This window comes from Rattus norvegicus, chromosome 16 (genome assembly GCF_021556685.1).
Source record: "Rattus norvegicus strain SHRSP/BbbUtx chromosome 16, alternate assembly SHRSP_T2T, whole genome shotgun sequence".
NCBI classification, from domain to species: Eukaryota; Metazoa; Chordata; class Mammalia; order Rodentia; family Muridae; genus Rattus; species Rattus norvegicus.
Genome location: NC_141549.1, coordinates 17,245,790 through 17,268,592, shown reverse-complemented (window position 1 = coordinate 17,268,592; position 22,803 = coordinate 17,245,790). Strand labels below are relative to the sequence as shown.

General features: G+C 48.5%; 2 protein-coding genes across 3 annotated transcripts; one reads left to right on the top strand and one right to left on the bottom strand.

Moving 5' to 3' along the window:
• Positions 1-898: 898 nt before the first annotated feature.
• On the bottom strand, positions 899-7,475 carry Haus8l1 (HAUS augmin-like complex, subunit 8 like 1). The gene is given in 9 exon segments (XM_087589332.1): positions 899-1,079; positions 1,082-1,114; positions 1,832-1,990; positions 2,072-2,137; positions 2,432-2,544; positions 2,883-2,978; positions 3,771-3,843; positions 6,019-6,071; positions 7,285-7,475. Coding segments are annotated over 9 exon segments (729 nt in total). The 5' UTR covers positions 7,310-7,475; the 3' UTR covers positions 899-968.
• Positions 5,511-15,030, top strand: LOC148000418 (unconventional myosin-IXb-like). Of its 2 annotated transcripts, none has more exons than XM_087589330.1 (3): positions 5,511-6,236; positions 12,631-13,525; positions 14,002-14,318. In XM_087589330.1, exons 2-3 carry the CDS (start codon positions 12,686-12,688, stop codon positions 14,110-14,112), a joined length of 951 nt encoding a protein of 316 aa, XP_087445456.1. In that variant the 5' UTR covers positions 5,511-6,236; positions 12,631-12,685; the 3' UTR covers positions 14,113-14,318. The 2 variants fall into 2 exon arrangements, with proteins under 2 accessions (XP_087445456.1, XP_087445455.1); XM_087589329.1 differs by having other exon boundaries at positions 6,046-7,276; positions 14,002-15,030.
• Positions 15,031-22,803: the final 7,773 nt, after the last annotated feature.

Here is a 22,803-nt window from a genome sequence, read left to right as displayed (position 1 = left end):
TAGAGGAAAGAGGAAAGACTCTGAAAACTGTCCTCTGCCCTCTACACTTATGCCCTGGCATTATGTATGTGCCGAAATACCCAAATACCAAATGTTACCCGCAACAGCTTAAGGAGGTGTTGATGTTCTGACAACCACAAATGTCCCAGGCCCAGGACAGCCCCACACATGCAACCAAGCACAGGCCAAGGGGGTGAAAATCCCCATTCCCGGCAGGTGTGCAGTACACACAGCCTGCCCTTCTGTCCTCACCTTGGCAGGCAGTGCAGAGGCCTGTGATGAGTGCAGCAAGACAGCTAGGGGGGGTTTAGTTTATGGAGGATGTCTGAGGTTCCAGGTAAACTCTGTGCCCTTTTTTTGGACCCAAGCTCTCACTTTGTAGCTCAGGATAACCTGGATCTCACAGGCTCCAAGTGTTGAAAGGATAGCTGCAGGCCATTGTAGCTTTTATGGTTTGTTGCGTAGCCCAGGCTGGACTCTAACTACCGAGCTCTAGTGATCCCCTCCTGCCTTAGTCCCCAAGAGCTGCGGTGTCAGTCATACAACTGTGCCCAGTCCCACTCTGCTGCTTTAGAAGAAACTTGAGCGTCCACAGCTTTAGTTATGCTTTGGGGTCCTGAAAGCAACCACTGGACATGAGGGAAGAGAGCAGGAAGCAAACCCTGTACAGCTCAGCCATCCCCGTGAAGTGGGCTGCTCCAGAGACTCACCGAAGTGCATCAGCACTGGTCTACCGTGACTTCCTCACCAACACCCCACCCCACTGGTAGGGCCCAGGATCAGTTCAGGAGCCCCTTTCCCCAGTACCATCCAGCTGTCCTCACAGCAGCCTGCGGACAGAATCTCTTACTCAGTTACCCACTTTCCTACCCGCACTGGTGAGGACATGGGTTCTGGAACCATGCCAGAGCTGAGGCACCTAGGATGTCACATGTGGGTCTTGGGGCTCCTTCCTGCCGTGGAGATGCCTACCTAGGAGCTCCTGCCCACTTCCTTCCATGTGGACAGCCTGCATGGACAGCTCGTGCCTCGTGGTGTCCAGGGCTCTGCCCAGTGTCTTGTATTCCTCTTTGAAGCGCTCTAACACAGGCGGAAGAGGGCTCAGCACCTCAGTCTGCAGGTGGGAGGGGACACGGTAGAACATGCTGTGCTCGCCCACACAGACAGGAATGATCTGTGAGATGGACTAGTCCTGCGTATGCTAAGCCCTGCTCTGGCACTGCATGTCTCCAGCCTCACGGACCAGCCTGTCCAGGCATCTGGATCCACTCTGACCTGCCCTGGGTGGGACAGTCACTGTGTTAAGCACCAGGGTGGGATGGCAGCCGATTGGTAGAAAATGTGGCAGACAGGTGTCCACACACAGTATGTCCTAGCTGGTTTTGTGTGTCCGGTTGACGTCAGAAAGGAAGGAGCCTCAGTTGAGGAAATGCCTCCACAAGATCCAGCTGTAAAGCATTTTTTCAATTACTGATGGGGGAGGGCCCAGCCCATTGTGGGTGGAGCCATCCCTGGGCTGGTGGTCCTGGCTTCTGTAAGAAAGGAGGCCGAGCGAACCATGGGGCACAAGCCAGTAAGCAGGACTCCTTCATGGCCTCTCCATCAGAGCTCCTGCCTCCAGGTTCCTGCCCTGTGTGAGTTCATGACCACCTTCTGTGATGAACAGTGATATGGAAGTGTAAGCCAGACAGACCCTTTCCTCTCAAACGTCCTAATACAGCACCATGCTGACACCAGGAGCCTGAGCAGAGTTGTGAGAGTGCAAATGGTGACACCCTGACTGTCCCTCCCTTGTGTGCCCTGGGTGCTTCAGGAGCATGCTCAGACCCACCTGGGCATCCAGGGCAGCCGCCAGCTCCTGATGTTTCTGTCTGAGAAGCAGCTGACGCCTCAGCTCCAGTGCCTGCCTCTGCAGCCTCTCCTTCTCATGGCACATGGCTGCCAAGTCCTTCTCCGCCTTCTCCTCCAGCAGAGCCAGGTTGTTCTCCACCTGTGGGCACCAGACTGACTCAGGTGGGGTGGGAAGAGGACAGAAGACACACAGGGACACATGAGGCTGAACTATGCTCACCTTCACAGACAGCAGGGTCATCAGCAGCGTCTGCGACTCCATCATGTCCATGGTCTCCTGCAGATCCTGCAGGGGTCCAGCTCTTCAGTTCCCAGAGGACTGGCTGTACCCATGGCAGAACCCCCTCTTCTGTGTACTTTGTAGGTTCAGACAGAACAAGTCTGCTCGGCTAAGATGGAGCCCTGCTCTCATCTTGCCTGGGATAGAATTATGGGGGTCCCTGCTCACTGTGTGGACACACCGACCCGAGCAAGGACTCATGGGTATTATAACCCTGGTCTCCAGCCAGAGGGCCAATTCACTCTGCCCCTGGAGCCCTGTCTGCAGGGAGTGAGACCTGTTTTCTGTCCCCATGCTCACCCGTCTTTTCTTTCGAAGTGTCCTTTTTTGGTCAGGTCTCAAAAGGGATGTGGACTTATCAGTTCCTGCCACTGACCTTTCTAGCTGGGGAGCCTTCCTGGACATGCTTTTGTCTGAAAGAAAGTCCATGTCATTTTATTTTAAAAAGAGTGTTTTCCACTTGGTTTCTGAAGAGGTAGCCCAGGCTGGCCTAAGACTCAATCCTCCTGCCCCAGCACTGCCTGGGGCCTGTACTGCAGTTGCCACCCCACCTGACAGGAGACCAGTCCTGCAGAACAAGCCGAGCTGGGACCACATGGGGACTGGGACCACACGGGGACTCACAATGCCAGGCTTGGTGCGCATGAAAGGTACATGCTGCTCTCACAGAGCGAGTCAACTTAGCAATAGGGCTATCCAAGGTTGGGGACCATCCTAGCAAGCTTCGCCCGAAAATAAAGAAACCACTTACCGTCAATAGCAGAAAGGTCTAGGTCTGGTGGATTCAAGCCATGCCCTTCCAGCATGGTAGACTGCAGGTTGCTTGTCCCCATCACTTTGCTCTCTTCTGTCCAAAAGAATGCCAAGATCAGTTCCACTGGGGAGTGAGGCAGAGGCCCACACCCCTCAGTACTGCTTGAGGCTCCAGGACCGTTTCTTTCAGGTGTGTGCATGCTGGACTCTCATGGATCCTGAGAGCTGTGCGGCTGAGTTGAAACAGTACCTGAGACATGGCAATGCATGCACACATTTGGATTTGGAGCTGGGCCACTTGCTTGTGATTTTTGGTGGGTGAAGCCACAGCTGTTGGGTGAGACTTTGGTGAACAGGATGCACCTGGCCAGGTCAGCAGTCAGCAGTATCAAAGCTGAGCAGCCAATTTTTATATTTCATTTTCTCATTGCTGGTTGTTGTTCCTGATGCCACAGCACATGGCTGGCCTCAATCTCCTCATGTGGCCAAAGACCCTGAACTGATTTTGTCTCCACTTCCCAATTGACACTGGGCTATAATTTCTGCAGAAACCATAAGGCAGCAGCAGGTAGGAGCTCCTGGTCATTCCCTCCCTGCTCTCTGGATCTACAAGTAGTTCTGTAGACATATGGCTGTGCCCTCATACACTCTGCCCCATGATCCCTTAATAAACACTTGAACCTTTCTTACAGAGAGCCCATGGTGCTCCCCTGACACAATCTATAATCATTGGGAAGCGAGGGACTGTCTGGATCAGACCGGCCTATGAGCCTGATTGTGTGTGGTTGTCTTCATTGCTGTGGGGGATGGGATGCCAGGCAGCCTCTTTCCTGATCCTAGAGTCCCTATACCCAGCCACTTGTCCCCCTCCACAGCCAGGCCCCACCTCTGCTCCAAGGCACTGTGCTGGCCTTCCTTCCCTCGGTGGGGGGCTTCTCTCCTTTGGCTGCTACAGAAACCTGTTATGTGGACAGAAACAGAGAGTGAAGAGGCCAAGCCATCTTCCCGTTGTTCTTTCTCAGAGGTCAGCGGGACACTTAAGTGTTTTGTGTATACATTTTGTTAAGCAGGGGACAGTCACATGAATCAAACACAGGAAACTAACAGCACATCTACTGGACCTCCTTCAAAACCTGGGTATCTCTTCAGGTCTGTGCTTTGTGGACCTGAAGACCAACTTCCTGTAGTGTTCCCAGGATGACTCTACACATTCCTACACTGGCATAAGTCCTCAAAGCTTACAGACAGCAACAGGACCACCACAGGAACGGTTCTATGTCGACAGATACCACAGATCAGCAAGCAGAAGCATGGTAGGGTGGTGCTGTGGTTCTCACCCTTCTCCTTCATCACTGGGGCAGGTAACCCTCTGAGGAAGACAAGGAGGCAGCAGGATGGAACAGGAAATCTAAACCCAGTCCTTGCATTAAACACCCAAGCACATTCAGACTGGAGTAGAGAAGTTTGCCAAGAATGAGGGTCACTCTGGGCATCCATCAGCCGTGGCCCTGGCTGTCTAGGCCAGCATCAGAGCCAGCAGTCTCCAGGCAGGTGCCAGCCAGGCCTTCAAGGGCAGGAAGAGCATCAACCATGAGCTCTAACCATTAACCAAGAGCATTAACATGAGGTCTGCTTCTTGCCTGCCTGACAGTCAAGCATGTGTCTGCCCTGGCAATGCTCACGGTGAAGGGACTCCTGCTGCATATTGAGATTCTCTCTCTCTCTCTCTCTCTCTCTCTCTCTCTCTCTCTCTCTCTCTCTCACACACACACACACACACACACAACTGTCACCCGTTCAAAGGTTGGCAGCAGAAGGCTCTGTGGGACTCTAAGCCTGTCCAGCTTCATCTGTGAGCCACAGTTTCTGTGTGAGAGTTTGTTTGCAGACAAGGTGCACAGTGACTGAGGAAGGTCCTGGTGTTCATTCCTGGCCTGCGTGTGCATGCACACAGACACATGTATACATGCACACACCGAGTACTTCTCATCCCAAACCTGGAATCTGGAAACACTGAATTTCACATCCAGGAGTTCTCCTACTCTACACCTTCACTCAGGAATTGGAGATGAGGCTCTCCAAGAATCCTCAACCAGTGAGAGAATGCCACACTGGCTCAGACCTTTTGAGATCTGTTCTGCCCCAGGAGAAAACAGCAGGTGTTACCATGACAACACAGATACTCAAAACTCCAGCCTGATGCAGGGGCCACCTGCTGGGGTAGGAGAAGGCTGGTATCAGAGCTCTTGAATGGAAACATCACATGTGAACACAGGGGGGCGCTGTGGCCATGCCTTCAAGGCATCTTCAGCAGCAGCTTAAATGAACCAGGGATAACTATCTTTGGGAATATGCCTGTAGGGTGATGTAAAAACCCCTTCACTTAGGCTTGCTCTCCAGATGCTGCCCCAGGAACCCTTGAACCCCCACCACTATTCTCGGAGTACAGTCCAGGCAGAGGCTGAACATAAAACATTCTGATTACAAACTGAGCTTAACAGATAATCCGGAACCTGAAAGCCATAGGCCCACTGCACTGAAGGGGTGAGGTGTCACTTCAGGGACGATCAGGAAGCTGATTTGAGCTCCTCAGGGCACTCCCTGACCTGAATGTGCTTCCTTCTAGGTGAGCACTGCAGCTTTCAGGGTGCTGGAGGACCGTGTGGACAGCAGGAAGAACTGCTAGCCTTCTTATCCACAGTTCAAAGTACCACACAGAACATTCCAGAAGAGAACACTACCTAAGTGGGACCTGTCACAGCATTCTGGGTAGGATGGCAAAATGTTCCATGGCAATTTTGCCTGTGATCCATACCAAATGCCTGCTGTCAATGTCTGTCCCTTAGGAGCTACCTGGGCGAATCCAGGCGATGGTCTTAAAGAAAAGGCTTGGCAAAATAGAGGTCTCAAAAGCAAGAGGACCAGTGAGGAGGTGCAGGGCCGTAGACCATGGAGACTGACATATGCCGATGCTGCACTAACCAGACTCATCGTCCTCACTGTGTCCAGGCCTGGATGTCGCAGAGGCACCTGGCAAAGGGCCCAAAGGCGTCCTCCAGGATTGGACTGTGGCTGCCCATGTGCCCTCCGCCTCACCCACTCACAGTGGCTGTGGGATCAAAGGACTTCATTACCTTCTTTGTTTTCTTGTCATATTGCAGGTACCGGGACTCGACCACTCTTCCTCCTGCAGGAGACACAGTGTTTGTCATAGAACATGACTACTGCACCAGGAAGACCCAGAGTGGGACCAGGACCCTACAATGAAAAGCAGGACAGGCCCTTCATGCTCGATGACAGAAAAAGCACCCAGCCTTCTGCTCCCTGCAGACTGGATCCTTCAGCCTTCCAGGTATGCACAGGGCAGCTCGCACACATAGTAACCTTGAGAGGATACTTAGTGTTTATAAGACGTTTATAGAAGCCTCTGGTATGTGAGTTCCTGGACTACGAGTAAGCATCAAGGCATCAAGTAGGATGAAATACAGAAACATCCTAGAAAGTGAAAGCCAGGGGCCAGTAGGATGGCTCACTGGGTAGAGAGGGCTTGTCACCAAGTCGGATGATCTCAGCTCCATGTGTGCGACCAAGATGGAAAGAGAATTACTCCCAAGCCTTATCTTCTGACCTCAGTCTTGTGCATCATGGCATCACCACCCCCGTCAAGCAAATAAGCGTAATTCTTAAAAAAGGTGCAGGAGAAATGGCTGATCGGTTGAGTGCTTGCTGCTCCTGCAGAGAACCAGAGTTTAGTCCCCAGCGCCAACATGGAGGCTCACAAACATCTGCAGCGCCAGATCTAGGAATCCAAAGGCCTCTCTAAGGCTCACCGCCATCAGTGACATCAGCTCTGGGGATCCGATGACCTCTCTAGTCCCAGAGCAGCTACATGTGTGTGCATAGGCACCTCTCACTCACCATGGAATAAACCGAATCTTGGATGGGCCCCTCCCTGGGGAGTCTTGTGTGTTCTGGGCTTCAACTCTAGGAAGGCTTGGCCTTGTTTTGCCCACTTTCTTATTCTTTATGCCAGCAGAGGAAAAAAAAAAGATCCATTCCTGGAACCCTAGACGACACTGCCATGATGAGCTCCAGGTCCCAGACTGAACATTGCATGAGGAAGGTGTGCCGGAAGCCAGACAGGCAACAAGTCTTCCTGAGAGAGCTGTCATGAAGCTCTAATTCTCAAAACTGACTCAGCAGTAAAGTCCCTGCCTAGGATCCCCAGCAGAGGCCTGGACCTCTCTCCTACTGTCTCTGTCTGTGTGTATTTTATGTATGTATAGGTATTTTATCTTTGCACCAGGCTTTCATTGGGTTTAAAGCCCTAGGCTCAAGCAGAACCCTAGCCCCACCCCAAGTGCTTGTGGGCAGCTGGGCAGAGGTTTGAAGGTGGGTACCATGCTGCTGTCGGGAAGGCTTCATCCTTGTGTCAGGACGCTCCTGTGGCGATGGCTAGTGGGCAAGGGCTCCCTAGGCGGTCCCCATGGGAGGGATTTTCCAAGAAGCAGGCACACTAACCTGGGAAGAAGGGGCTGCCCAAGGAACATTCTCCTAACGTGACACTAACTGACTTCCTTGCCCTCTGCCCACAGCCTGGCAGGGCTACAAGCGTTTTGAGCAAGAAGCCTTATCAGTTTCCTTCCGGTGTGGGATGAGGCTTGCTGAGCTAGCTCTGTTAGCTTTACCCATGAGCCTTGTCCTTGCCTCCGAGAGAGCAGTTCCTGAAGCAAGGGCCAGAGCTGGTCACAGAGTGCCACAGCCTGTGTCTGTAACATAGCCAGAGAGGCTCGGTCAGGGGTCTTTTGGCAGGAGAGTTGGCAGTGCCCCAGGGACTAGACAGAACCTATCGGCAGGCCTTGCTGGGTTTTCCCATGGGGGACAGTTCCTATTAGGTACTGGGTGGGCAGCAGTATAACCCCTGGCCACCTGTTTCCAGGCAGTGTGATGGCAAACAATCCAGAACTCCTGTCCACACAGTTGACAACCACACTGGGGTCACCTTCCAGAACATGACATGCTCTAGGGGGGGCAGTTTTCACTGAGCCTGGCTGTGGGCATGTTTCTGCAGTGCTTGGCATAGGTAAAGGGTGGATGTGTGAAGGCTCACGTGTACAAATGTGTGGAGTGGCTTGCATGTGGGCGTGCGTGCATGTGTGTGTGTGTGTGTGTGTGCGCGCGCGCGTGTGTACTCACGTGCATGTGCATTTGTGGTGCACAAGCAGTGTGCTGTCAGGTCTCATTTGGCAGACGTTTTTCAATGCACTTCATTAGTCTTTGTTGTTATTTTGCAAATGTCATGGAGCAGACTAACCAGCTACACCATCACTAGTTGATGTCATGTGCAGGACCCCCTGTTGCATCTACAGGTCACCTTTGATTGAAGGCCAGCACACAGTGAATAACTTAGCATGTAGGTATGTGTGGCTGATTAAGACAGAATCTCAGTTTGAGTCCCTGTGTTCCTCACACAAACTGTTCTTGAACTCTGGTGGCACATTCTATGACTGACTTTCAGAGTGGCCTGAACTGCCAGGCAAGCATGGCTGTGAACCCCACCCCAAACCCCTGCTGTGCCCACAGACTCTCAACCCTGTCCTTGATGAAGGAAACAGGGTCTGTCTAGCTGTTGCCCAGGCTGGCCTAGAACTAGGAATCCTCTTGCCTGAGCCTCCAAAGTACCGGTATGCATTACCAAGCCTAGTTTTTGGTTGTGTGTATTAGTGTCCTGTGGAGGTCACAGGACACATTGTGGGAGTAGGGGTTCTGTTTTAAGCAGAGGCGGAACTGAAGATTCAATTCATGTCAGCCTAGGTGGGCACTGTCACCTGCAGAGTTGTCCTCCCTCTGTGATCCAGGCCATCCTCAAGATCACATCACCTGGTTCTCAGTCTGTAAAGGTGTGAACCCATCACAGGAAGTTTATGTGGCATTGTAGGTTGTGGTATGAGCCTGCTGCTATGATCCAGGTCAGAAGCACATGGGTCTCCTGACCCTCTGTACCATGTCAACCCCCAGCAGCCAGCAGCCAGCTGGCTTCCTGTGTGGTTAGCTGGGTTTTAGAGAATCCAATGTACATTGGACATACACCCTGAGTGCTTCCATTTCATTGAAATTGTGTAAAATTTATGATTGAAAGCAGAGAGGTCCTCAGTGGGTTAAGTGTTGTGCAACCCTCACAGCTCTCCATTCCGGAACCTGTTACAGCCCCAGAAGAGTCGTCACTCCAGCCCCTGGCAGCCTCTGTTCTGCTTCCCTCCTCAGTGGACTCACTTGTTCTGGACATTGCTTGTCATTGGACACACACACACACATACACACACACACACACACACACACACACACACACACACACACACACACTCTGTGCTCAGCTATTTCTTTGTTTTGTCATGCAGACCAGGCTGGCCCAAACTTCCTATGTAACCAAGGATGTCCTTGTATACCTGATCCCCCTGCCTCCACTGCCCCAGTGTTGGGGTGACAGGTGCTACCACCTTCAGACTACATTTTGGGGGTGGAGCCCAGGACTCCACATGCTAGGTAGTCACCCTGCCAGATGAGCAGTAGCCACATCATGGTTCCTAACTTCACCCACGTGCCGTGGGCTACTGCCGCCTTCCTACTGTAGCTGAGCGCTGTTCCCCCTGTGGTTGGACTATATTTTATTAATCCATTCATCCATCAGTGTGTCTCTGCCTTTTAATGCAAGCCACACTGTATGCAGCCACGTCCTGGGATCTGAGTTCCTGAGCTTTGGATCTAGAAGAGCAGAATTGTCAGGTCTGTGTGTACTGATTGGGGGCCAATGGTTCCATCTAAGTATCAGTGGCCTTTTGGTACCTGTGCTGTGTTGAAGTTGTCCATCCTCTGGCTATGGCTGCTGTGGTGGTTTCTAGTTCAGGGATCCTGGAAACACAGTGCTGGGAATGTCCACCTGCCTCCACTTTGTTTCTCTAGAGAGATTCATGGAGGGTGGGAATGACTGGGATCTGCTGGAGCAAAACATTTAAACCAAATTCTAGGGGCCAGTGAGATGGCCCAGCAGGTAGAAGTGCTTCCTGCTAAACCCAGTGATCGGAGTTCAATCCCCAGAACCCACATGGCAGAATTCTGCAAATTGTCCTCATGTACATCATGACACAGGTGCAAACACAAAATATGGAAAGAAACCAATGTCCCAAGGCTGTGGTGCACAACTGTGGCCGTAGCACTCAGCGGGTCGAGGAAGGACCTAGGCCACATGACCTCAGCCAGCCAGGCCACAGGTGAGTCTGTCTGAAACTAAAACAACAAAACCAAAACCAGAACAGGACACTCAAGAAGCAGAAGCAGGCCTGAGAATTGAGCCAGTTTGGTCTACGTAATGGGGTCCAGGGTACCCGGGTCCTCATAGTGAGACCCTATCTGAGCGACAGCAAAAGTATGTGCTAGAGTCAACCAGTAACACGATATGTGCGTGTGTGTGTGTGTGTGTGTGTGCGCGCACGCGTGTGCGCATGTGTGCGTGTGTGTGCCTGTGTGTACTCGTGTGCGTGTTTACACCTACTTGCACTCTTGCCATGGTGCACTATTGGAGGTCACAGGAGTTTTGAGAAATTAGTTTCCTCTCCTCCCTTTCTTATTTTTTGTTGTTATTTGTTTTTTTTTTTTTTTTTGAGACATGGTCTGTTGTACCCTATGTGTGCCTCCAACTCTTTATATATGCGAGACAGGGTTTGAACTCAATGATCCTTCAGCCTCAACTTCCAAACACCAAGGTGACAATAGTGTCACCCTACCCAACATCTGCCTTGTTTCTGAGTCCCAGTCTCCCATTTCTGCAGCAGTGGTTGGCAAGCTGGGCCTCAAACTTCTGTGTCCTCCTATGTCCTCCTGTCTCACTGTGGAAATAGTCTTCTGTGTCCTCCTATGTCCTCCTGTCTCACTGTGGAAATACAGACTTCTGTGTGCTCCTATGTCCTCCTGTCTCACTGTGGAAATACAGTCTTCTGTGTCCTCCTATCTCCTCCTGACTCACTGTGGAAATACAGACTTCTGTGTCCTCCTGTCTCACTGTGGAAATACAGACTTCTGTGTGCTCCTATCTCCTCCTGACTCACTGTGGAAATACAGTCTTTTGTGTCCTCCTATCTCCTCCTGACTCTCTGTGGAAATACAGTCTTCTGTGTCCTCCTATCTCCTCCTGACTCACTGTGGAAATACAGACTTCTGTGTCCTCCTATCTCCTCCTGACTCACTGTGGAAATACAGACTTCTGTGTTCTCCTATGTCCTCCTGTCTCACTGTGGAAATACAGACTTCTGTGTCCTCCTATGTCCTCCTGTCTCACTGTGGAAATACAGTCTTCTGTGTGCCTCCTATGTCCTGACTCACTGTGGAAATACAGACTTGTGTTGACACATCTGGCTCTCTGTGTGGGCCCCAGGGTCTAGTCCAGTTGTCAGGTACTTCTGCCCTCAGGGCCATCAGCTTTTAGTCATGAAGACAGTAAGCCATGTCTAGATGTCTTATTTTTTACTTTTTGTTTTATTTAATGTGTATGTGTGTTTTGCATGTATACATGTCTCTGTACCACCACATCCCCTTTGGTAGTTCGCACATTTAGAAATAGAGGCTGCAGAACTGACTCACGTAAAGCACTGGTTGCTCTTCCTGAGGGCCCAGGTTTAGTTCCCAGCACCCACATGGCTGCTCACCACCATCTGCACCTGCAGTTGCAGGGGATCCAGCGCCCCCTTCTGGCCACTGTGCGCACTAGGCATGTAATGTTACTGACATACAGATGGGAGGTTTTCTGCAGATTGTGGATCTGCCTATGGGGCTGGGTGTGTTTGGGCTTTGCTGACTTGAGTGTTAGTTTCCTGCTGTTTTGAAGCACTGTGTGTTGAAGCCCCTCAGGCTTGTGCTGCTGAGTCACACTGTGACTTCTGCAAAGTCAGAGGCCAGTAATGTCTGCAAGTGGCTTGGAGACAAATATCATGCCTTGCCAGCCCTCAGTCTCCCTTGTGACCATTCTGTTTTGGTTTGTAGCAAAAGCAGCCACATCTAGTATTTCTGCCTTGGAATAAAACTTCACTCATAAAATCAGGTTGTGAGGCACCACACTCTTCTTTTAGTGGCCTGGCTCATGAATGAACTCCTCTTCATCCTTCAGAACCCTTCTTTCATGTCCGCGCTCTTTGAAGCTTCTGATGATGATCATTCCCCCTGCTTCTCATTCAGTGTTGGGTTGCAGAGCAGCTTCTCCTGCTGGTCCTTGAGCAAAGGCCTCGTTTGTCTTCAGTTGGTACATGGGGCTGACGCACGTAACCCATACCACTGTGCTTCTTGCTTCAAGATTCCACCCAGGCTATTACCAGTATCAACTCGTATTCCTTGTTCTTCAGGCTTCAGAAGTAAATGCATTTGAAATAATTTTTTTCATGGCTGGGACTTGGCTCCTCGGTAGAGCCCATGCTTAGAATGGCCCGGCGAGGGGTGGGGGGCGTGGCTTGGGTAGAACTTCTGCCTGGAATTTACACCCTGCCCACAGCTGTGCTGTCTTGGCTCAGGGGTCTTACCCTGCCTCATGCGTAGGAGGCTCTGGGTTCCATGATGTTTGCCACAAAGCAGGCAAATGGGAGTCCCTTGGGTCCTCACAAGAGAGTTGGTAGCTTCTGGTCTGAACTGCCTTGGTTGGTTCTGCTGTGGGTCTGGAGCTGCGGGCCAATGTGATCACCAGGCTAACCCCACCCTCCTTCCAGTTGCAGGAGGTGCGCGCCCGCTGATGAGGCATGCTGAGGCCAGGAGGTGGGCAGGATGAGTGCTCACGAGGCTGGCAGCTCAGGCCGAAGGCGGCCGGCCACCTTCCACCTGCACATCTACCCTCAGCTGCCCAGTGCTGGGAGCCAGACCTCATGCCGTGTGACCGCCACCAAGGACAGCACGACAAGCGATGTCATCCGAGACGTGGTGGCCAGTCTACACCTGGACGGCTCGAAGCACTACGTGCTGGTGGAGGTGAAGGAGTCGGGTGGGGAGGAGTGGGTGCTGGATGCCAGCGACTCGCCTGTGCACCGAGTGCTGCTGTGGCCTTGGCGAGCGCAGAAGGAGCACCCTCGGGAGGACCGCTACTACTTCCTGCTGCAGGAGCGCAACGCTGACGGCAGCATTCAGTACCTGCACGTGCAGCTGCTGGCTCAGCCCACAGCCGCATGTCGCCTGGTGGAGCGGGGGCTGCTGCCAAGGCCTCAAGCGGACTTCGACGACCTGTGCAACCTGCCGGAGCTGAACGAGGCCAACCTGCTGCAGAGCCTGAAGCTGCGCTTCGTGCAGCAGAAGATCTACACGTACGCGGGCAGCATCCTGGTGGCCATCAACCCCTTCAAGTTCCTGCCCATTTACAACCCCAAGTATGTGAAGATGTACGAGAACCAGCAGCTGGGAAAGCTGGAGCCGCACGTGTTCGCTCTGGCCGATGTAGCCTACTACACCATGCTGCGCAAGCACGTGAACCAGTGCATCATCATCTCTGGTGAGAGCGGGTCCGGCAAGACGCAAAGCACCAACTTCCTCATCCACAGCCTCACAGCGCTCAGCCAGAAGGGCTACGCCAGCGGCGTCGAGAGGACCATCCTGGGTGCAGGGCCTGTGCTGGAGGTGAGCACCAGGGCCTGGAGGTGAAGGGCAAGAGGTGGGGAATGCTGGCCTGCTGCCCCAGCTGTGTTCTGTGTGAGGCCCAGGGCCTCCCCAGTACTCACTGAGCATGTGCAAGCCCCTGTCGTCCCAGAGTGCACTGGGCTTATATGCCACCCAGGTTCCACACCTAGCACCACGCAGAGAAAGTGCACACAGGAGTTGGTTGGATGAGGCAGGGTAACAGGCTTAGTGTCAGCTCCTTAGAACCATTCCAACCCTGTATTTGGGGTGTCAAGGCTACCCCCAGCAGTCCAGGCTCTGGGATGGCTGGGCTGTGTGAGGACCCTTGAGCTGAGCATTTTACCCAGAGGCATTTACAGAACTCGGGAGGCTGTGTCTCCAGGCTCGGCCAGGCCAGACCTCAGGTGCGAGAGCTTCCAAAATGGGAAATGAGTGCAGAGGGGCTCACGTGTCTTCGGTGTTCATTTGCCCTCCAGGTCCTGGGCCAGCAGACTGGTGTGCTCGTGCTGAACATCACAATGACGTATGTTTGGTTTTGCCGTGTACAATTGGCTTCGTATACATTAGGTGGTAAACGTGTGTATTAAAGAAGACAGCATGAACATTTCTTAAAGGAAACGTCAGCGGCAAAACGAAGTTCTGCTTTGTAATTGATTTATTTTGTTAGGGTAACACATTACATGGTTATTTTACTGTATTATCACAACTATCACAATTTCAGTGAGCGCAGTATAATTCGTTACTGTTGAAAGTCCTGTAACATGGATGCCGGAGAAAATACAATGAATCGAGCAAACCTGTGTGGTCCTCTCTGTGCCAATAACCAGGAGAGTATTCCGCATCTTGTTCCCCTGCTCAGGGAACTTTACATATCTTAGACTGGAATCTCGTGTTTATAGGAAGAAAAAAAAAGAATGCTTCTTACAGACAACATCAACTGCCAAACGCATACAGTAAGTTCTGCCTCCTATTTGGTGTACTTTAGTAGGGAACACTGTCATAACTTTCTGGTATTTTCAGCGAAACATTTGACCTTACACAGTAAATGTGGAATAGCTGAAAGGAAGGTAGGTTCACAGAGATGCTACACAAGTCACAGTACGCTGGGCTTGCGTTCTTTCACTTTCTTTACTCATCACTAGGGGAGGGTTTCCTTCAGATTTGTGAGTGCAGTTGGCTTCATATACTTGAGGTGGGAAACATGCCCTTTAACATACACAACACTAACGTTTCTTAAACATCAACTGCAGAACTCATTCAGTCCATTCTGCTTTGTACTCGCTTTATTATGTTACAGTAACAGAGAGCATCTTCATTTTCCTATCCTATCACAACTAAATTTCAGAGAGTGCAGTGCAATTCCTAACATAGGCTCCAGAGAAAATACAATAAAGTGGGCAAGCCTGTGTGTCACTCCCTTTGCAAGTAACCAGCAGGGTCTTCCGCTTCATCTTCCCCTGTACAGGTTACTTTGCACATCTTAGACTGGAAAGTTGTTTTTAAGAGTACAACACGAGAGTTCTCTGCACCCAAATCCCGTGGGAGGGAGAGCTAAACCTTCAGAGAGGCAGTCAAGCCTGGGAAACCAGAAGAGACTGCTCTCTGCACACACATCTCGGACACCAGAGGAAAAAGCCAAAGACCATCTGGAACCCTGGTGCACTGAAGCTCCCGGAAGGGGAGGCACAGGTCTTCCTGGTTGCTGCCGCTGCAGAGAGCCCGTGGGCAGCACCCCACGAGCGAACTTGAGCCTCGGGACCACAGGTAAGACCAACTTTTCTGCTGCAAGAAAGCTGCCTGGTGAGCTTGGGACACACGGAAGCAGAATTCCTCTAGGACCGGGCACGTTCTGTGTTTACCGGAAGTCCCACACCCTCGGATCCCGGCCCACAGCAGCTCTCTGCTCCCAGACCCCGTGAGAGAGAGACCCAAACGCCTGGTCAGGTGGGCACTCCTGAGGCTGCAGAGCGGAAGAGACCACCAACACTGCTCACCCCTGCCCACATCCCTGGCCCAAGAGGAAACTGTATAAGGCCTCTGGGCTCCCGTGGGGGAGGGCCCAGGAGCGGCAGGACCCCTGCCTGAGACACCTCCGGAACCTGAAGGAAACAGACCGGATAAACAGTTCTCTGCACCCAAATCCCGTGGGAGGGAGAGCTAAACCTTCAGAGAGGCAGACAAGCCTGGGAAACCAGAAGAGACTGCTCTCTGCACACACATCTCGGACGCCAGAGGAAAAAGCCAAAGACCATCTGGAACCCTGGTGCACTGAAGCTCCCGGAAGGGGCGGCACAGGTCTTCCTGGTTGCTGCCGCTGCAGAGAGCCCATGGGCAGCACCCCATGAGCGAACTTGAACCTCGGGACCACAGGTAAGACCAAATTTTCTGCTGCAAGAAAGCTGCCTGGTGAACTCAAGACACAGGCCCACAGGAACAGCTGAAGACCTGTAGAGAGGAAAAACTACACGCCCGAAAGCAGAACACTCTGTCCCCATAACTGACTGAAAGAGAGGAAGACAGGTCTACAGCACTCCTGACACACAGGCTTATAGGACAGTCTAGCCACTATCAGAAATAGCAGAACAAAGTAACACTAGAGATAATCTTATGGCGAGAGGCAAGCGCAGGAACCCAAGCAACAGAAACCAAGACTACATGGCACCATCGGAGCCCAATTCTCCCATCAAAACAAACATGGAATATCCAAACACACCAGAAAAGCAAGATCTAGTTTCAAAATCATTTTTGATCATGATGCTGGAGGACTTCAAGAAAGACGTGAAGAACTCCCTTAGAGAACAAGTAGAAGCCTACAGAGAGGAATCGCAAAAATGCCTGAAAGAATTCCAGGAAAACATAAATAAACAAGTAGAAGCCCATAGAGAGGAGACACAAAAATCCCTGAAAGAATTCCAGGAAAACATAAATAAACAAGTAGAAGCCCATAGAGAGGAGACACAAAAATCCCTGAAAGAATTCCAGGAAAACACAATCAAACAGTTGAAGGAATTAAAAATGGAAATAGAAGCAATCAAGAAAGAACACATGGAAACAACTCTGGATATAGAAAACCAAAAGAAGAGACAAGGAGCTGTAGATACAAGCTTCACCAACAGAATACAAGAGATGGAAGAGAGAATCTCAGGAGCAGAAGATTCCATAGAAATCATTGACCCAACTGTCAAAGATAATGTAAAGCGGAAAAAGCTACTGGTCCAAAACATACAGGAAATCCAGGACTCAATGAGAAGATCAAACCTAAGGATAATAGGTATAGAAGAGAGTGAAGACTCCCAGCTCAAAGGACCAGTAAATATCTTCAACAAAATCATAGAAGAAAACTTCCCTAACCTAAAAAAAGAGATACCCATAGACATACAAGAAGCCTACAGAACTCCAAATAGATTGGACCAGAAAAGAAACACCTCCAGTCACATAATAGTCAAAACACCAAACGCACAAAATAAAGAAAGAATATTAAAAGCAGTAAGGGAAAAAGGTCAAGTAACATATAAAGGCAGACCTATCAGAATCACACCAGACTTCTCGCCAGAAACTATGAAGGCCAGAAGATCCTGGACTGATGTCATACAGACCCTAAGAGAACACAAATGCCAGCCCAGGTTACTGTATCCAGCAAAACTCTCAATTAACATAGATGGAGAAACCAAGATATTCCATGACAAAACCAAATTTACACAATATCTTTCTACAAATCCAGCACTACAAAGGATAATAAATGGTAAAGCCCAACATAAGGAGGCAAGCTATACCCTAGAAGAAGCAAGAAACTAATCGTCTTGGCAACAAAACAAAGAGAATGAAAGCACACAAACATAACCTCACATCCAAATATGAATATAATGGGAAGCAATAATCACTATTCCTTAATATCTCTCAATATCAATGGCCTCAACTCCCCAATAAAAAGACATAGATTAACAAACTGGATACGCAACGAGGACCCTGCATTCTGCTGCCTACAGGAAACACACCTCAGAGACAAAGACAGACACTACCTCAGAGTGAAAGGCTGGAAAACAACTTTCCAAGCAAATGGTCAGAAGAAGCAAGCTGGAGTAGCCATTCTAATATCAAATAAAATCAATTTCCAACTAAAAGTCATCAAAAAAGTTAAGGAAGGACACTTCATATTCATCAAAGGAAAAATCCACCAAGATGAACTCTCAATCCTAAATATCTATGCCCCAAATACAAGGGCACCTACATACCTAAAAGAGAGCTTACTAAAGCTCAAAACACACATTGCACCTCACACAATAATAGTGGGAGATTTCAACACCCCACTCTCATCAATGGACAGATCATGGAAACAGAAATTAAACAGTGGTGTCGACAGACTAAGAGAAGTCATGAGCCAAATGGACTTAACGGATATTTATAGAACATTTTATCCTAAAGCAAAAGGATATACCTTCTTCTCAGCTCCTCATGGTACTTTCTCCAAAATTGACCATATAATTGGTCAAAAAACGGGCCTCAACAGGTACAGAAAGATAGAAATAATCCCATGCGTGCTATCGGACCACCACGGCCTAAAACTGGTCTTCAATAACAATAAGGGAAGAATGCCCACATATACGTGGAAATTGAACAATGCTCTACTCAATGATAACCTGGTCAAGGAAGAAATAAAGAAAGAAATTAAAAACTTTTTAGAATTTAATGAAAATGAAGGTACAACATACCCAAACTTATGGGACACAATGAAAGCTGTGCTAAGAGGAAAACTCATAGCGCTGAGTGCCTGCAGAAAGAAACAGGAAAGAGCATATGTCAGCAGCTTGACAGCACACCTAAAAGCTCTAGAACAAAAAGAAGCAAATACACCCAGGAGGAGTAGAAGGCAGGAAATAATCAAACTCAGAGCTGAAATCAACCAAGTAGAAACAAAAAGGACCATAGAAAGAATCAACAGAACCAAAAGTTGGTTCTTTGAGAAAATCAACAAGATAGATAAACCCTTAGCCAGACTAACGAGAGGACACAGAGAGTGCGTCCAAATTAACAAAATCAGAAATGAAAAGGGAGACATAACTACAGATTCAGAGGAAATTCAAAAAATCATCAGATCTTACTATAAAAACCTATATTCAACAAAACTTGAAAATCTTCAGGAAATGGACAATTTCCTAGACAGATACCAGGTATCAAAGTTAAATCAGGAACAGATAAACCAGTTAAACAACCCCATAACTCCTAAGGAAATAGAAGCAGTCATTAAAGGTCTCCCAACCAAAAAGAGCCCAGGTCCAGACGGGTTTAGTGCAGAATTCTATCAGACCTTCATAGAAGACCTCATACCAATATTATCCAAACTATTCCACAAAATTGAAACAGATGGAGCCCTACCGAATTCCTTCTACGAAGCCACAATTACTCTTATACCTAAACCACACAAAGACACAACAAAGAAAGAGAACTTCAGACCAATTTCCCTTATGAATATCGACGGAAAAATACTCAATAAAATTCTGGCAAACCGAATTCAAGAGCACATCAAAACAATCATCCACCATGATCAAGTAGGCTTCATCCCAGGCATGCAGAGATGGTTTAATATACGGAAAACCATCAACGTGATCCATTATATAAACAAACTGAAAGAACAGAACCACATGATCATTTCATTAGATGCTGAGAAAGCATTTGACAAAATTCAACACCCCTTCATGATAAAAGTCCTGGAAAGAATAGGAATTCAAGGCCCATACCTAAACATAGTAAAAGCCATATACAGCAAACCAGTTGCTAACATTAAACTAAATGGAGAGAAACTTGAAGCAATCCCACTAAAATCAGGGACTAGACAAGGCTGCCCACTCTCTCCCTACTTATTCAATATAGTTCTTGAAGTTCTAGCCAGAGCAATCAGACAACAAAAGGAGATCAAGGGGATACAGATCGGAAAAGAAGAGGTCAAAATATCACTATTTGCAGATGACATGATAGTATATTTAAGTGATCCCAAAAGTTCCACCAGAGAACTACTAAAGCTGATAAACAACTTCAGCAAAGTGGCTGGGTATAAAATTAACTCAAATAAATCAGTTGCCTTCCTCTATACAAAAGAGAAACAAGCCGAGAAAGAAATTAGGGAAACGACACCCTTCATAATAGACCCAAATAATATAAAGTACCTCGGTGTGACTTTAACCAAGCAAGTAAAAGATCTGTACAATAAGAACTTCAAGACACTGAGGAAAGAAATTGAAGAAGACCTCAGAAGATGGAAAGATCTCCCATGCTCATGGATTGGCAGGATTAATATAGTAAAAATGGCCATTTTACCAAAAGCAATCTACAGATTCAATGCAATCACCATCAAAATACCAATCCAATTCTTCAAAGAGTTAGACAGAACAATTTGCAAATTCATCTGGAATAACAAAAAACCCAGGATAGCTAAAGCTATCCTCAACAATAAAAGGACTTCAGGGGGAATCACTATCCCTGAACTCAAGCAGTATTACAGAGCAATAGCGATAAAAACTGCATTGTATTGGTACAGAGACAGACAGATAGACCAATGGAATAGAATTGAAGACCCAGAAATGAACCCACACACCTATGGGCACTTGATTTTTGACAAAGGAGCCAAAACCATCCAATGGAAAAAAGATAGCATTTTCAGCAAATGGTGCTGGTTCAACATGTAGAAGAATGCAGATCGATCCATGCTTATCACCCTGTACAAAGCTTAAGTCCAAGTGGATCAAGGACCTCCACATCAAACCAGACACACTCAAACTAATAGAAGAAAAACTAGGGAAGCATCTGGAACACATGGGCACTGGAAAAAAATTTCCTGAACAAAACACCAATGGCTTATGCTCTAAGATCAAGAATCGACAAATGGGATCTCATAAAACTGCAAAGCTTCTGTAAGGCAAAGGACACTGTGGTTAGGACAAAACGGCAACCAACAGATTGGGAAAAGATCTTTACCAATCCTACAACAGATAGAGGCCTTATATCCAAAATATACAAAGAACTCAAGAAGTTAGACCGCAGGGAAACAAATAACCCTATTAAAAATGGGGTTCAGAGCTAAACAAAGAATTCACAGCTGAGGAATGCCAAATGGCTGAGAAACACCTAAAGAAATGTTCAACATCTTTAGTCATAAGGGAAATGCAAATCAAAACAACCCTGAGATTTCACCTCACACCAGTGAGAATGGCTATGATCAAAAACTCAGGTGACAGCAGATGCTGGCGAGGATGTGGAGAAAGAGGAACACTCCTCCATTGTTGGTGGGATTGCAGACTGGTAAAACCGTTCTGGAAATCAGTCTGGAGGTTCCTCAGAAAATTGGACATTGAACTGCCTGAGGATCCAGCTATACCTCTCTTGGGCATATACCCAAAAGATGCCTCAACATATAAAAGAGACACATGCTCCACTATGTTCATCGCAGCCTTACTTATAATAGCCAGAAACTGGAAAGAACCCAGATGCCCTTCAACAGAGGAATGGATAAGAAAATGTGGTACATCTACACAATGGAATATTACTCAGCTATCAAAAACAACGAGTTTATGAAAGTCGTAGGCAAATGGTTGGAACTGGAAAATATCATCCTGAGTGAGCTAATCCAATCACAGAAAGACATACATGGTATGCACTCATTGATAAGTGGCTATTAGCCCAAATGCTTGAATTACCCTAGATCCCTAGAACAAACGAAACTCAAGACGGATGATCAAAATGTGAATGCTTCACTCCTTCTTTAAATGAGGAAAAAGAATACCCTTGGCAGGGAAGGGAGAGGCAAAGATTAAAACAGAGACTGAAGGAACACCCATTCAGAGCCTGCCCCACATGTGGCCCATACATATACAGCCACCCAATTAGACAAGATGGATGAAGCAAAGACGTGCAGACCGACAGGAGCCGGATGTAGATCGCTCCTGAGAGACACAGCCAGAATACAGCAAATACAGAGGCGAATGCCAGCAGCAAACCACTGAACTGAGAATAGGTCCCCCGTTGAAGGAATCAGAGAAAGAACTGGAAGAGCTTGAAGGGGCTCAAGACCCCAAAAGTACAACAATGTCAAGCAACCAGAGCTTCCAGGGACTAAGCTACTACCTAAAGACTATACATGGACTGACCCTGGACTCTGACCCCATAGGTAGCAATGAATATCCTAGTAAGAGCACCAGTGGAAGGGGAAGCCCTGGGTCCTGCTAAGACTGAACCCCCAGTGAACTAGACTATGGGGGGAGGGCGGCAATGGGGGGAGGGTTGGGAGGGGAACACCCATAAAGAAGGGGAGGGGGGAGGGGGATGTTTGCCCGGAAACCGGGAAAGGGAATAACACTTGAAATGTATATAAGAAATACTCAAGTTAAAAAAAAAAAAAAAAAAAGAGTACAACACGAACGTGTCTCACAGCAACTACAAAACACTTTCTGTAAGTCCTCTTTTGTACTGGCTTTCTTTTCATACAGGAACATTGCCTGTCATGACTTTTGGGTACTTTCACAGAAATCTCTCCCATTAAACAATAACGTTCCTGGTAGCTGAATGAAAAGGTGCACAGATCTCAGTGAAATGTGCTCGCCTGTTTGTGACCCTCTGTGCTAATAACCAGAGTGTTTCTCCTGGTGTTCCCATGGACGTTTAGCTTTAAATATCTTAGGTAGTACTGTTTGTTTATAGGAAGACAAAAAGCATGTTTCTGGCAACAATGTCAACTGGGGCCTTAATAAAGATATGTTGCAAAAAAAAAAAAAAACACCAAAACAAAACCCCGAGTCTGTACCCTTGCCTCCTCATATTCTCTTAGTGGGTACTGTACTTAAAGATGACACTGATCGAGCTGGAGAGGTGGCTCAGAGGTTAAGAGCACTGACTGCTCTTCTGGAGGTTCTGAGTTCAATCCCAACAACAAATGGTGACTCACAACGATCTACAATGGGATCTGATGCCCTCTTCTGGTGTGTCTGAATATAGTTACAGGGTACTCATTCAATTAAAATATTAAAAAAAAAACCACCACTGATTTAGAAGACTAACTCCTGCTGGTGATCACCTGACCTGGCCAGGAACCAGGCACATGGGAGTTACCGATTCTGCCTTCTTTGTCTTTGAATCATAGTGAGGGCTCTGGTTCCTGTCTGTCTATTAGCAATCACCCTGTTTTGTAAACTTGGACTTGTCCCTCTTAGACTCAATTTTGCTAAGTATAAAAAAACTGTGAGCCCTTTCGAGCATTGTCCTGCAGCCTCAGGAGTCTCTAGGTAGAAAAA

Coding starts and splice junctions, on each gene's coding strand:
- LOC148000418 (XM_087589329.1), top strand. CDS start 12,686: ATGAGTGCTCACGAGGCTGGCAGCTCAGGCCGAAGGCGGCCGGCCACC. Junction 13,526..14,001: donor GTGCAGGGCCTGTGCTGGAG/GTGAGCACCAGG, acceptor TTTGCCCTCCAG/GTCCTGGGCCAGCAGACTGG.